Here is a 16,167-nt window from a genome sequence, read left to right as displayed (position 1 = left end):
TCATTCGGGGTTTACTCCCGTAGCCTTATACATGCCAAGGCAGCGGGGCAGTTGTTGGTAGGCGCCAGGAAGTGTCCACATGCCAGTGAGCCTATGCGCCATACCCTCTGGGGCCTATTGCTACTCCAAGATCCCCTGCTGATGTACCTGGGCCCACGAGGCACCCAGTTACTGTGTGTTGCCACGAGGAGGCACAGCAGGAGTCTTGATGGTGAGGCGGCTGTGTACTGGCAGGGGAAAACTTATGCCACAGGGGCTAGCCAGGGGCAGCAGCTGAAAGCGAGAGGGAGCAAGCAGTGCTTGCACCTTAACACTAACATAATGCTGCCACACTAGATGCATTTCACCACCCTGTGTAGTGTGTACACACACACACACACAAAAAACCTATGTGTACAATCAAAGACAAAAGTGGTGTCGCTGTTTTTTCCAAAGATTGAATATAACTCGTGAAACATTATTAAAGCCCCCTACCACAAGGCAGAGCGCACCAAAAGTTTTAGCCCTTCGGCATATGTTTTCACCAAGTTTCACGATACGACTTTTGTCTTTCATTGTACATACAAAAATTTAAGCTTTATGTGCTCTGGTTACTGTGCTACTGACAAACATTTCGGTGGCCACCATCTTGGAAAATGACCGCCATAGGTTTCCTGGGTAAAGTCTGAGATGCACGGGGTTTAATTTTTTTCACCTTGGTGAGTTCTGTAGGTGTGCCAAGTTTCGTGCCTTTATCAAAAAATGCACAATTGGTTCGGTTATCTGCTGTACTAGTTTGTGTTCGTTCTGTAGAGGAGGGTGATGTTTATTCAGTAATATTGTCATACATGTTTACAATTGGACAAACATGTTTATAAACTATATATGCGGTTATACATTTCATCATGAATATAGTCAATGTAGGTACTATATACGGTTGTACGTAGGCCGTGGGAGTATACATTTTCCTGTGCGGCATATTCTTGGTAGAGTAATATAGTCGATGACCTGTGCCCGGGTGTGGGCTAATCCCCGTAAAAAAAAATAAAAATAAAACAGTAAGGCAACTTGACCAAAGGATAACCGACAAAGCTGTCAGGCGCTTATATCCAGAAGGTTCCCGCTTTATCACACTTTTGATGTCTTGCATAGCGTATACAATGTTGGAAAATTACAACACGATTTTGTCTTACCCCTTCTGTGAATTAATTAATAAGTTCATTATTTACTGATGCCGCAGCCTCCTGTTGCGAGGAGAGTCCTTCAAATTCTAATATTTCTTCCTTAATGCCTATTTCCCAAGATCTCTATAAGTTTAGTGTACTTAACCTTATCAAAAGTTTTTCAAAATCAACAGAGCAGATAAAAAAAGTTTCATTGGATGTCTAAAGCTCTTTCACTCAAAATTCTTCAAACAAATATAACTTATCTAGTTCCCTTTCTAAATCAATTTTGGGATCACCTGAAGAATCGTCACCCTAGAGATTGGTAGGGTGACAATTCTTCAGGTGGGACAACCTGGGGTGATGATTCTTCAGGTAGGATCAGGACCCACCATGGTGGTTAATCTTCAGGCCTAACCAAACCTAACCTAGTCTAACCTAACTTAACCTAACCTTACCTCACCTAACTTACCCATTCTAATATGCATTGTGTATTTTGGAATATTGAGTAAAGTATTTTGCAATATTGTCTATATTATGGAGTGGGCAGTGGCGTAGCTAGAGTGTGTGCCGCCCGGGGCGGCCCTTGAGTTTGCCGCCCCCCCGTGCCCCCACAAAAAATACATATTGCACAGTGACTCACTCTTATATATATATATATATATATATATATATATATATATATATATATATATATATATATATATATATATATATATATATATATATTAAATAGTTTGTGTACCATTATAATATTACTGTACTTTCACATACTCAAATATAGTATGCTTTAAATACACACCAAACATACTTAAACTTTATAAGTAACAGTTAAACAAAAAGCAAAAACGACATATAGGATAGGGAAAAAAGTAAAAAAGTGTAAAAAATTAGGACCATCTTTATTTCTGAAATGAAAACTACAACTTTCTACAAAGTAACTTTTCTTGTTTTTTGTTGGCAAATTCTTCAATGACATTGTCAAAAACTATTTCATCTGTCAATTGTCGCTCTATAGACAGTATGGCAAGATTTCTCAACCGCAAGGTGCTCATAGTAGATCTTAAGTAATTCTTGATCAGTTTTAGTTTCGAAAAACTCCTCTCACAGGTAGCAACACTAACAGCAATTGTGAGGAAAATCCTCAGCATTATTACTATATTTGGAACCGAGTTCCCAAGGTTATACTTTTGAATAAACTGCAAAAGTTCAAGGGGGCCTTCTTTCCACGTCTGGGTGGCTTTCGTCTGGGGGGCTTTTGTCTGGGTGGCTTTTGTCGGGGGGGGCTTTTGTCTGTACCCCAGTGAGGATAGTGTCTTAGTATAAAATCGCAATGCTGTGAAACAAAATCTTAATATTTAATCTCAGTACCGCAGCAAAAGTCACATCAATATTTTTTAACCAATACTTTAATATTTCTTACCTTATAGTATTATGTCTTCCAACGAAGTAAATAACTGGATCGAAAACACAAGAGAACTTAAAAGTCGTCTAGCCTCCCCTCGTCTTGTCACGATGGAGACTTGTGCAGAACTGAAGTGAATTGCTTGTAACTGGTGGATTGGTCGGCTGTACATGAACTGATATGACCCGAGACTGCATGGTTTTGCAGCTACTGGAGACGTTAATCCTTCCCTTTGTATCGGCGGCAAGTTAATCCTCGTCGTGTCTGACCTAACACCTGACCCACACCACATGAGCTCACTGGCGTACTTGTTTGAAGTTGTTTCCTTAATCCTCAACAGGTTACAGGTTGTGTGTGTGGCGGGGGGGGGGCGCATAGCAAGGGTGTAGCTCATGACGTGGCCGTGATGATGTGGGTCAGGTGTTAGGTCAGACACGACAAGGATTAACTTGCCGCCGATACAAAGGGATGGATTAACGTCTCCAGTAGCTGCAGATATGGGTGATGAGCAGACCCAAAAGTGCCGCCCCCCAAAAGTGCCGCCCGGGGCGGACCGCCCCCCCCCCCTAGCTACGCTAGTGGGAGTGGGGTGATGATCCTTTAGGTAGAGTGGGCTGGGGTGATGATTCATCAGGTGGGACAACCTGAGGTGATGATTCTTCAGGTGGACACCTGGGGTGACGATTCTTCAGGTGATCCCAATTTTGTTCTTCAGATAACTCACTTTCTATTCTATTTTTTTTTATTCTACTTAAAATTATGTTTAATAAAACTTTGCAGGCAAGACATTGATTAGAACATAAGAACATAAGAATGGAGGAAACTGCAGAGGGCCTATTGGCCCATACTGGGCAGTCCCGTTTACACCCAACCCCTATTGCTCATATGAGCATCCAACCTATGTTTGAAGCAATTCAGCGTATTCGAGTTAATGATGATATTTGGTAACTTGTTCCATTCATCCACTACTCTGTTTCCAAACCAGTGTTTACCTATTTCGCGCCTAAATCTAAATTTGTCTAATTTAAAACCATTGTTACGAGTTCGCTCCTGGTTGGATAATTTGAGTACCTTTGTAATGTCCCCTTTGTTTAGCCCTGCCTTCCACTTATACACCTCTATCAGGTCGCCCCTCGCTCTACGTCTCTCAAGGGAGTGCAAATTAAGATGCTTTAACCTGTCTCTATACTCAAGGTTCCTAATGCCCGGGATTAGTCTTGTCATTCTCCTCTGAATTCTTTCCAAGGATTCTATATCCATTCTGTAATACGGTGACCAGAACTGAACTGCGTAATCCAGGTGTGGTCTCACAAGAGCAAGATACAGTTTTAGGATGACCTCGCTAGTCTTGTAACTAACACTCCTTTGTATGAACCCAAGTACTTTATTAGCCTTGTTACGAGCAAAAACACATTGTTTACTTGGCTTAAGGTTCCTACTTATCATTACTCCTAAATCTCTCTCGCAGTCGGATTTCTCTATGGCATCGTTGTTCATCTGGTATCTGGTTTCCCTGTTTACATCTCCTATACTGAGTACTTTACATTTGTCCACGTTGAATTTCATCTGCCATTTTTCAGACCATTCGAAAAATTTGTTTAGATCTTCCTGTAGTTTTGCCGAGTCCTCGTCAGATTTAATAACACGTCCTATTTTAGTGTCATCAGCAAATTTACTTATGTTGCTGTCTATGCCGATATCTATGTCGTTTATGTATATAATAAACAATAATGGTCCAAGTACTGAGCCTTGGGGAACTCCACTTGTGACGTTGCTCCAATGGGACTTAGTGCCGTTAATGCTCACTCGCTGTTTCCTGTCCTGTAATCACGCCCTAATCCATTTAAGGATGTCACCTTTGATGCCATGAGCTTCTACCTTTCTAATTAGTCTTTCGTGGGGGACTCTGTCGAAGGCTTTACTAAAGTCGAGATATACCACATCATAATTGTGCCCCTCGTCCACCGATTCGAAAACTGATGAAAAGAATGTTAATAGATTAGTTAGGCAAGAACGTCCGCTTGTGAAGCCATGCTGGGAATCATTGATCAATCGGTGCTTCTCCAGATGATTTCGAATAGAGTTTGAAATGATTGCTTCCAGTAATTTGCCTACTATTGATGTTAGACTGATTGGGCGGTAGTTAGAGGATAGTGATCTATCCCCCTTCTTGAAAATCGGTATTACATTCGCTATCCTCCAGGATTCTGGTACTACACCTGTTTTTAAGGACATGTTAAACAACTTTGCTAAGGGCATACTAAGCTCTTCCTTACATTCCTTTAATACTCTGGCAAATATCTCATCGGGACCAGGTGACTTATTAATTTGATACATTTGATAGAATCCTTTGGGGTTTGTCTTCGCCTCCCTTGCTATCCTTACCTCATTATTCCTCTTTGCTTTCCGTATCTCGGTTTTAACCCTACTCGCCAATACCCTATAATAGTCCCGGAGGTGAATTTCGCTACGATTTATCCTTCTACCTATAGCCTTCCTTTGGCCAATGATGTTCTTTAAATAATTATTTATCCATTTAGGGTCATTGTTGTCTGATCTGAGTTTTTTGTATGGTATGTTCTGCCTTTGTGCATTAAGTAACTCACTATTTAAATTGTCGTGGAACTCGGCAATCTCAGATCTCGTTATCAGGTCGATGTCATCTGTCAGGTTCACTGCCAAGCGTGACACCCCCTCTCTCAGCTGCCTCTTTAAACTGTCAAAGTTTGCCCTTCTGAAATCTGGTACTTTAGTGGAATTTTCCTTACGTGGATTTATTAATATGGATTTATTTTGTTAGTTGTGTATACAATGTACAGCATATATAATTATCAATTTGGTAATAATATGAAGAGCCTCTCATTAATAAAGGATTCTCCATATAGTGTGATATTAATTATAAATCCAATCATTATGTGGAAGACACTCCGAGAACAGCAGCCGCAGCTGCTCTGCCCGTTGTTGTTGATTTACTGGCCGTTGATACCTTGTCCTTGGCTTTACTCATGCCCGAGAACACCTCTCAATTCCCACCCGCTGCGTCACGGGCCTGCTCAGCCAATCAGGTTCGACCGTTCGATCACCGCGTTGACCCAACTCTTTCTGCGGCTCTGTGGTGAGGGATGTGAGAGGGAATGCGCCCGCCATTTTACTTTTACTTTTTTCCTCTTCGCCACTGATTGGCTCGTTAGCCCCTTGGGCGGTCGGTCACGTCTCTATTATACACTGCTGTCAAGCACTGGGCATGTACTGGCTCCTGAATGTATCTGTACCTACGCCAGTGTTGATCAAGTCTGGTCCCACATTCGGTGCCGTCACAACATTCTCTGGCAGATATTTCCAGAAGTTTACAATTTTCACCCCGAAAAAGTTTGTCCTCGCAGATTTCTGGGCTTGTGGCTTCTTCAACTTTGAGCTGTGACCCCTTGTGGGGCGGGCGTCCGCCAGCTCCAGGTAATATGGACAATCAACTGACACTCTATCACCATATTACAGGCACATAGCAATGTATAATAAAATGCTAACTGCCTAAACACAATCACAACATACTTCCACAATGCTACCGTTATTGTACCATATTACCTAAACACACTACCGCAGCTGTACTACAACATTCTCCTGTAACATTGGACAATACCACAACACTTAAAGCACTACCATAACTACTATAACAGTATCATACCTGAACTACAACATTACCACATCTGCACTAAACCACTACTTTAAACACCAGTTTATAAGCGAAGGTAGCTAAATTTAAGAAGGGTATGCATGCAATACTGTATGCATAATGGGAATACTTGTTTCCCTAAACTAGAGGGAGAAATGGGTTATTATCGAATGGGTTTTAACATATAAGCGTACTTAATATTGGAAGAACAAATACTGACAATGTATACAGCCTTAACAACATCAACCTAGAGAAGTCGACTTGTGAAAGAGACTTAGGGGTACTTGTAAGCCCGGACCTACGGCCTAGAAATCAGTGCGTTAATGATCGAAATAAGGCAAACAGAGTATTAGGTTTTATATCTAGAAGTGTAAGTAATAAGAGTGCAGAGATCTTATTGCAACTATATCTTGCGCTAGTCAGGCCGCACCTCGATTATGCGGTTCAGTTCTGGTGCCCTTATTATAGAATGGATATCAATTCACTAGAGTCGGTGCAGCGAAGAATGACGAAAATGATTCCGGGACTTAGAAACCTTCCATATCAGGATAGGTTAAAGAAACTAAACTTGCATTCCCTAGAAAGACGAAGAGTGCGGGGAGATATGATAGAAGTATTTAAGTGGGTGAAAGGAATCAATAAAGGGGATATAGATAAAGTTCTTACAATATCCGAGCAGGATAGAACTCGAAGCAACGGATTTAAGTTGGATAAGTTTAGGTTTAGGAGGGAGATAGGAAGAAACTGGTTCACAAATAGGGTGGTGGACGAGTGGAACAAGCTTAGCAACTATGTAGTAAGTGCTGGAACGCTGGAAAGTTTCAAAAGGAGACCGGATAGATTCATGGATGATAGAGAGTGGTAGTAACTCTCGACAGGAGCTGCCATGCACAGGCCAACCGGTCTATTGCAGACTCCTTATTTTCTTATGTTCTTATATGTTCTATAAGAGACAAACAGGCGGAGACAAAGAGGAGAGGGAGACAAGCTTAGTTTGTGCGTGTGTGAGTGAGAGAGGAAGGCTCGGCCGGCGGGTGAGGATCAGTGGCGCCTTGCTATCGACCAGCTGTAGCGTCGCCTAGGTCCCGGCTGCCAACAAAATCGCACAATGCAATTTCTAACCCGAAAAAATCGTACCTCAAATTAATTGTAAAAAAATCTAGTAGTCCAGGTTTCTTGTAGACTTAACACCTCGTGAGGTTAGGTGCGATTGTCCTCCAATGTCTGTACTATCTAGTGAGAGGCATGGGGTGTTTGAATAGTTTTTTGGAGTATTATATTCATATTCGTAATCTTAAAGGAAGGAAAATATGATAAAGTATTCGAATTGTAGTAATAGCATTCAATTAATACTCTCATGAATGAATATCTATAATAAGAACAATGAAAATTTTCGTTGTGATTAGGTTCCCATAATACTTTTCTTTTATCCTCTTCGCCACTAATCGGCTCGCCTACCTCTACTGTATACATGACAAGCATGGGGCAATTAATTAACTTAGCTTAATAAGTTGACTTTTTAAATAACAGGTTAACTAAACTTATTCGAAATTCTGACAAATCAATTGATTAACTTCGATTAATTGTCAATTAACTCCTTAGAAAAAATAACAAATAATATATAACACACCAACCCTTGCGCCCAGTGAGTATCCAATATATTTACCATTATAAAGTGTAATAAGTATGTGATGAAAAAGTTTGAGTTTAAACTTTCAGTGATTATCATTTATTTGATATGCAGAATTCTTATCTTATCGTGATATCATTTTTCAAGTAAGAAAGTCTAACTTGGTTTTACATACTGAAATGATAAAATTATTTACATGTGAAAAATTGTTAAGTAAAAAATATAAAAGTCAAGAATTTATAATTATTTTATCTCAAGACTTATTCATACCAAGGAAGTAGTATGCCAGACTGCCTGACTCAGTTTGGCTATTCAGGTATTGAAACTACAGCATTCATTGACTCTTCTGGAAAACATTTACAGGATATTAAGTTATTTAACTGGAAAAAATTTAAATTAACTTAACTAGTTAAATTTGAAACTTAATCGCTCCATGCCTGATACATGATAGGGATTTCTCTTAATAAGCCGGTAGTCGGTTACGCGTTTTACCTTCTAGTATACCCAAGGGCAGATCCAGAGGGGGTCCTGGTGGTCCGGAACCCCTATTCATCAGAAAATTCCAATACTTTTTTTAATGCAGTATTGTATTCAGGCATTTTTGTATTGTAAAAAAGTAATTATTATTGGCCTCAGAATATATCCTAATATCATGTGCACATGGCTTCAAAATGGCCTCAAAATGCCCATGATATTGGTCAGATTTAAAAAAATTCTGGGGGGCTTAGAGCCCCCCCCCCACCCCCCCAAGCCCCTAGCTGGGTGGGTTCGCTTTGCTCGCCATGTTCCCCCACCCAAAACTTCTTGGATCCCCCTTTTGATATTCCTGGATCCGCCCCTTACCCAGGACAGCCAGAAGTCTGAATAAAATCCAAATCTAAGTCCCTAAGCTAGTGTACCTTTAAGAGCTCTTCACCACTTTCATTGGTGGTGGGAATTTGATGAGTTACAACTTACAGTGCATGTGATAATTATAAGTCTTAGTGTGGTGGTCTCTGGAAATTCATCCGAGCCACGTGGCTTGTGATGCTTCTACGTCTGGCAGCACAGCGAGTTCCATGACGAGGCGACAGCCCCTCCCAGTCTCCCACCCCTATTGTCGTGGATTTACCGCGTCAGATACGAGGGGGCGACTGCAGTATCGATCGGCTACGCAGGAAACTCGAGGTATATGTTCAAGATCACGATAAGAATACTGAAAGCTTCTTAGATTAATTGTTAATTTTGGACAAGAGAATGCATCTGTGTACGAATCTGCGCAATTACTACCAATTTGTTTTGCACCTTTGTGAGATAATTTCGTTCCTACACCACATGGAGAAATTATAACGTGAGACACTCACAAGCCAGTCAGCCAGGCCACTTCAAAAAACCGCGAAAAAAGCTTTATCACTCGCGGAATCTGCCATTTTGACTTAATGACATCTCTATATGCATAGCTTAGTGAAAGTGTACTCCCAGTGCTTGTAATTCACTATAAATCTTTAATCGACCTAAAATGTAAAAGGTTATACGTGTAGTATTGTGGTGCTTGTGATAGCAAGCTACCATGTGTTGCCTGGGGTCTCCCTCACGATGGCAACGCCTACTCTGGTCTTGAAGTCTCGTGTCACTAAATGAGCTCTGCGTCACCAGATGCAGACGTTGATTCCAAACTAGTGACATGTAGGCGTAGTTTCCTGATTAGTGACATATACGTCATGTTTCCTGACCAGAGACATGCACGTCTTGTTTCCTGACGAGCGACTTGTGATTTCAGGTCTAGTCACGACTACTGTAGTGACATAATCGCCCATGTGACTTCCTTGGTGTTGGTTTATGTATGACCAGGTATGTGTTGTTTTATAATTAGAGACATGTAAATGTTTTATGAAAGGTGACATGATTGTTTTAGTATCCATTGACATGAGTTTTTTCATGACTAGTAATTTTTATTTGAATGTTTAGTGCCACAATCGTGTTCCTCCATACTTTAACTTTTTTAATCTGTATTCACTTTACCACTGATCGGCGGCTCGTTATTCATGTGGGCGGTCGGTCACGTCTGTTAAGCACTGTTGGCAAGTACTGTACTGTACTGGGCATGTACAGGCTCCTGGTGTCATGTGACCTGATTATATACAACTGATGTTCCACGACCAGAAACATGCAGGTGTTGTGTGACCAGAAACATCGAGGTGTTGTTTCATGACTGGAAACATGCAGGTGTTGTGTGACCAGAAACATCGAGGTGTTGTTCCATGACTATGAACATGCAGGTGTTGTTCCATGACTAAACATACAGTTGTTGTTCCATGACTAGAAACATGCAGGTGTTGTTCCATGACTGGAAACATGCAGGTGTTGTGTGACCAGAAACATCGAGGTGTTGTTCCATGACTGAACATGCAGGTGTTGTTCCATGACTAAACATACAGTTGTTGTTCCATGACTAGAAACATGCAGGTGTTGTTCCATGACTAGAAACATGCAGGTGTTGTTCCATGACTATAAACATGCAGGTGTTCCATGACTAGAAACATGCAGGTGTTGTTCCATGACTATAAACATGCAGGTGTGTGACCAGAAACATGCAGGTGTTGTTCCATGACTAAAACATGCAGTTGTTGTTCCCATGACTAGAAACATGCAGGTGTTGTGTGACCAGAAACATGCAGGTGTTGTTCCATGACTATGAACATGCAGTTGTTGTTCCATGACTAGGAACATGCAGTGTTGTGTGACCAGAAACATGCAGGTGTTGTTCCACTGACATAGAAACATGCAGGTGTTGTTCCATGACTAGAAACATGCACTAGAAACATGCAGGTGTTGTTCCATGACTAGAAACATGCAGGTGTTGTGTGACCAGAAACATGCAGGTGTTGTTCCATGACTAGAAACATGCAGGTGTTGTTCCATGACTAGAAACATGCAGGTGTTGTTCCATGACTAGAAACATGTAGGTGTTGTTCCATGACTAGAAACATGCAGGTGTTGTTCCATGACCAGAAACATGCAGGTGTTGTTCCATGACTAGAAACATGTAGGTGTTGTTCCATGACTAGAAACATGTAGGTGTTGTTCCATGACTAGAAACATGCAGGTGTTGTTCCATGACTAGAAACATGCAGGTGTTGTGTGACCAGAAACATGCAGGTGTTGTGTGACCAGAAACATGCAGGTGTTGTGTGACCAGAAACATGCAGGTGTTGTTCCATGACTAGAAACATGCAGATGTTGTTCCATGACTAGAAACATGCAGGTGTTGTTCCATGACTAGAAACATGTAGGTGTTGTTCCATGACTAGAAACATGCAGGTGTTGTTCCATGACCAGAAACATGCAGGTGTTGTTCCATGACTAGAAACATGTAGGTGTTGTTCCATGACTAGAAACATGTAGGTGTTGTTCCATGACTAGAAACATGCAGGTGTTGTTCCATGACTAGAAACATGCAGGTGTTGTGACCAGAAACATGTTGTGACTAGAAACATGCAGGTGTTTTATAGTGATAGCCCAGGAAGACAGTAATATTGTTCAAGGTAACCTTGTTGAAGTTTCATCGGCTTGAGTCAAAATTTTGACAACTATAGCTTGGCCAAACAAGGACAGGATGGTGTGCCTTGACAATGAACCGTAAAAGCCCTGCAATGCCACCCTGTAATTACGGTTATTTTTTTGTAATTAACCCATCACCTTATATCACTTGAAAAAATATATATTTTTGCTAGTTTTCTTGCTGTTTTAGAAGATTCTGACATTTATCTGACACTTTTCTTTTTTTTTTTTTTTTAGTTAGGTTAGGTTGGTTGGTTCCTTTGGTATGAGAATAGGTTAGGTTAGGTTGGTTGGTTTCTATGGGATGAGAATAGGTTATTTTTGGTGTGTTTTACTCAAATCTGACCTCCATTTTTGTGCAAATTAGCTGTTTCTCTTAAAATGAAATTTTTTATTTTTTGGCAAAAAAAATAATTTGCACAACAAATTAAGGACAGATTTGAGTAATACACCAAAAATAACCTTTTTTCATACCAAAGGAACAAACCAACCAACCTAACTTGACCTATTCTCATACCAAAGGAACCAACTAACCAATCTAACCTAACAAAAAAAAAGTGATTTGTCCCCCAAAATATACTGCATATAGGGGGTTAGGTTCTGGAGAAAAAGTTCTCTTTCATCAAACCATCTTAAAACTTCCAATTTATGTCCCTGTTGCAATTTTCAACTTCTTATTTGACATTTTTATTTTTTGGATAAGCTATTTGTATGGATTGTAATGCTTGAACTTTTTGTGCAGAGGATTTGGGACTACAGTACTGTACTACTGTAATGTTAAATTATGTTGCAGGAGGACCATGAAGACTGTAGGGAGTGTCATCCTTCTCCTAGGACTTCTCCAAGGAGGTGAGCAATACACACATATAATGTGTGTTCTTTGCATACTAATATTGTACATCATACATGCAAGTACAGTGTAGCCAGTACAGTCTTGTTAAAAGACAGGTATTTTTCAAGTTTATATGAAGTAACTTTCTGGCTGGGTATATGATGGTATTTTTCACGTCCTCTCTCTTCCCCTAATATATTCATTCCTAACCACACACGTGGTGCTTCACCTCCCTTATTTATCTTATCCCTTTGGGAGGCAATTTAGCTGATTAAAATCATCTGGTGTTAGCCAGAATAAAATACTGTAAATGCAACACTGCTCTTTAACACGTTACCCGCATTATGGCAACGGAGCCCTCCCACACATTTCCGAGTCATCTAAATTAAAAAATTTGAGTAGAGTTTTTTGGGCTAAGGATGGTCATGGTGCAGTAGTAGTAGTGTCTCACCAGTGGCCCAACACATCACATAATAATAAATACGACTGTGTACTGAACAACCTTATTTAGCATACTCTTCCACCCATGTATTGAATGCAGGATAGCCAATGGTGTACCAATACACAATAATGAAGTACCACATTTGGTACACCAGTGAACTAACATGGGGTAACATGTTAAAGGGTTAATTGAGATAGGATTAACCCTTTAAAGGGCAGGGGTTTATCTTGGCTGAATAAAATTGTCTGACATTAGCCAGAATAAAATACTTAAATGCTACACTACGCTGTTCTTGAAGGGGTTATTTACCAGACATTGGGTTGATTGTATCATTTGATTATGATTTTAATTACAGGCATGATAACATTTTCAATTGATTATGACTGAGCCTTGAAAAATCTTGATCGTGATTTGATAATGTTTACAGGGCTTTAAAAATAATGATTAGGATTGTTTATTGCTAATATGTTTGATTATGACTATGGCTGACTAAAATTATGGAGTTTTGAGTACCGTATATACTCGTCTATAACCCCCCCTCGTTTATAGGTCGACCCTGATTTTTTGACCAAGAAATCGTTAATTTACGATATTCCTCGTTTATAGTTCGACCAACGTTTTTGAGGGTAATGGAACAACAAAACCTTCAGTAAAAACGCTCTACGTCCTATAAACTGAGGCTCGCCGTGCATGAAACACGAGTGCCGAAGGCAAATTGTTTACCATTTATTATTACGACACTTTACACTGAAACGCGGGTAGTTTCAACAAAAATATTGTATATCTCCATTCAAGTATTTATTCAAGTCAATTAGGATAGAATATTATCGTAATACAACAGTTTTTTAACGGAAAACCATTCGAAAAGCGATTACGGTAACATCTTTTGAACGAAAGAAAGCGAAAGTCATTGTTTTCATCACAATTTTATCCCACTTTCCACTGTAATACGTACGTCATTTCAGCAAAAATATTACATTTCCGTGAATGCATTATATCAAGCACAGTATGAATAGAATACCCTTGTAATATAACAATATTTTAACCAAAAACTATTAAAAAAACGAGTCACTTCTCTTGAACATCGGAAGGTTAGGTAAAATCTTTTGTTTTCGTCATGTATTTTATCCTATTTTACATTAAAATATATCACGTTTCAGCAAAACTACTATTTATTTCCGAGAACATATTCATTCAGGCACAGTTAAGGTAAAATATACATGTGATGTAACAGTTTTTTAACTGAAAATTATTCGAAAAACACGTGTACCGTCTAGGTGATACAGCTGGTGGTGCGTCATGCGTCGTTGTAAACAATAGGAGGTTGAAGTAGATTACCGGCTATTATATTAAGTGTGAAATATCGAAAAGGTTTTTATTACCGGTATTTTTTGTAGATCAATGAGAACTGTGATACCGTATATGATATGATAAGTTAGCCTGTGCTAAGAACTTCAACATAGACTACTGAAAGCACGTTGTAAGGTAATTTTAGCCTATTGTAAGTTGGTGAGCTTCATTTACTGAAGGAACTGCACAACTTTTCATTACTTATTGGTACATATTTTACGTTTCCATTGTTTACTGGCAGTAAATGGTAAATATTTTTCATGTCTGAAGCTAAAAGTTGCTCCTCGCCCTTCCCATCATGCACGGGTTCAACCTAACAAAACTATTATGCATGTATAGGACGACCCCCAATTTTTTGCCTAAAAATTTGGTCTTAAAAACTCAAACTATACACGAGTATATACGGTAATACGACTGTGTTATTGGTTTACTGTACAGTGCAGTACTGTATTATGTTTGTGGAGTGTGGTGGTTGGGTGGATACAGCACTTGCCTCCTGTCCTAGTTCACTCAGCTGTAAATGGATACATAAGTTTACAGCTTGAGGAAGTGAATGCGGTGGAGTGCAGTACCGGCCATGCTGCCTCATTGTGTACTGAAAGCTTAGTATATAGTGTGCTGTATCCACACTGTCCCTAACAACAGTCATGCTTATGGAACCCAATTTTGATTATGTTTGTCAAAAACTCGTATTGTACAGTAGATATATATACTTTACAGTACTCTTTATTTTTGTATGAATTATAATACAATTTATACAGTGAATCAGGAATTGGCAAATTTACAGAGTTAGTTCATATGCATGTTTCATTTGAGAAACATGAGCTCCTCAAAATGGGCATTTGATAGTTTGCAGTGTTCTGGATAACTTTTCCAGTGATGGACAAAAGTCTCTAATGAAGCTAAAGGTGCTGGTTTGGGCTGGTAGCAGAGTGATAGTATAGTGAGCTCCAGGAAGATTGTCTGGTTCTGTTGCCAGTACAGAAGGGCATCAGTTTCATTTCCAGATGTTTGTTAGCTTTAGCAGTGGTGATGAATTCAGAGCCAGTTTCCTCTAGTCTAGACCATACTGTATTTCACAGCATTTTGTAAGTTGTGAAGAAAATATTGAACTTACTTAGGCATGAGCCTCAGGACTTGGTCAGTGTCTGCTGGAATGTTAACTTTGTATTCTTTATCGTCACTGTCATCTGCATTATCAGCATCCTCATTTAATCCAGGAATAGTCACGAATGCTTTCAACATGTACCTGGCACTGTCCGTTACAGTAGTGAAGACATTGTTTTCGAGGTTGAAGCTTACAATAATCTCACTGTAGGTAGCATGAATCTTCTCTGTGGTGTGAGAACCTTTAAACCTGCAGGCAAACTGGAGTTTGAAAAACTTGGTGAAGTGGCATGTAATTCCAGTGGATGAATGCATATCTTTGCTGGTCCAAAGATCTGCTGTTGTGAAATGCATGAATGGCAGAACTAAAGTGTTTGGTGAGATGTGGGTGACAAATAAAGGTTTGGGCAGGCAGAAGTTTGCTGCTCAGGTACTTGCAGGTTGAAATGCTGTAAGAGGGCTGAGCCTTGTCCATCAAGGCCTAGGATTCAGTATCCTCAACCCTAGAGAGGCTGAAGGGAGCTGGCAATGTAGTTAACTATCAGCTGAGTTGTATCTTTCTGATGGGAGTCACTGTCACTCCACTTTTTTCTTACTATTGACAACACTGAGGTTAGTGAGAGAAGATTGCTGGCCAGGAGATGGAACCTATAATGGTGACTATGGCAATCTCTGGATGATGCTTGGTCCAGGATTGGAAGCCATCTTTGCTACTACAGTATAGGCTTGGCTGCCTGGGGTTATGAAAATATACCAGTATTGTAGTGTACATGATCACTTTCAACAAACTAAAAAAAATTAAGGCTTACCTTCATATACGTATGAAAGTTTGAAGTGTGGCTGAAATTACCACAGTACATATTTGCACTTCCGTTTTGCTTGAGCACTGGTATCAGCAGTAGAAAATTCGTTGAAGTGGTCAAGAATGGGAGGGCCCTTAGTGACCAAGATCACTGTCGGTTTATCAAGGAGTGAATGAGTGGAGTGGAGCCATGCATACATTACAGAAACATACAGTTGCCTCCATTTATAACCTTTACAGTGGCTGG

At 40.0% G+C, this 16,167-nt stretch overlaps 1 protein-coding gene across 3 annotated transcripts in view; it reads left to right on the top strand.

Annotated features, from left to right (window-relative positions):
- Positions 1-16,167, top strand: part of LOC121862086 — a 44,185-nt gene that overhangs the window by 15,288 nt on the left and 12,730 nt on the right. Inside the window, exons 1-2 of one of the 3 annotated variants that reach the window (XM_042360028.1) lie at positions 9,038-9,677; positions 12,181-12,236. In XM_042360028.1, the coding sequence (XP_042215962.1) occupies positions 9,670-9,677; positions 12,181-12,236 (64 nt within the window). In that variant the 5' untranslated portion in view covers positions 9,038-9,669. Of the gene's footprint in view, positions 1-9,037; positions 9,678-10,650; positions 11,490-12,180; positions 12,237-16,167 lie in introns of those variants that run through there. The other 2 variants (XM_042360030.1, XM_042360029.1) reach the window with 2 other exon arrangements.

Source organism: Homarus americanus, unplaced genomic scaffold (genome assembly GCF_018991925.1).
Source record: "Homarus americanus isolate GMGI-L3 unplaced genomic scaffold, GMGI_Hamer_2.0 scaffold25013, whole genome shotgun sequence".
Classification (NCBI taxonomy): domain Eukaryota; kingdom Metazoa; phylum Arthropoda; class Malacostraca; order Decapoda; family Nephropidae; genus Homarus; species Homarus americanus.
Note: the sequence above shows the minus strand (reverse complement) of the source record. Positions and strands in the feature narration are given on the sequence as shown.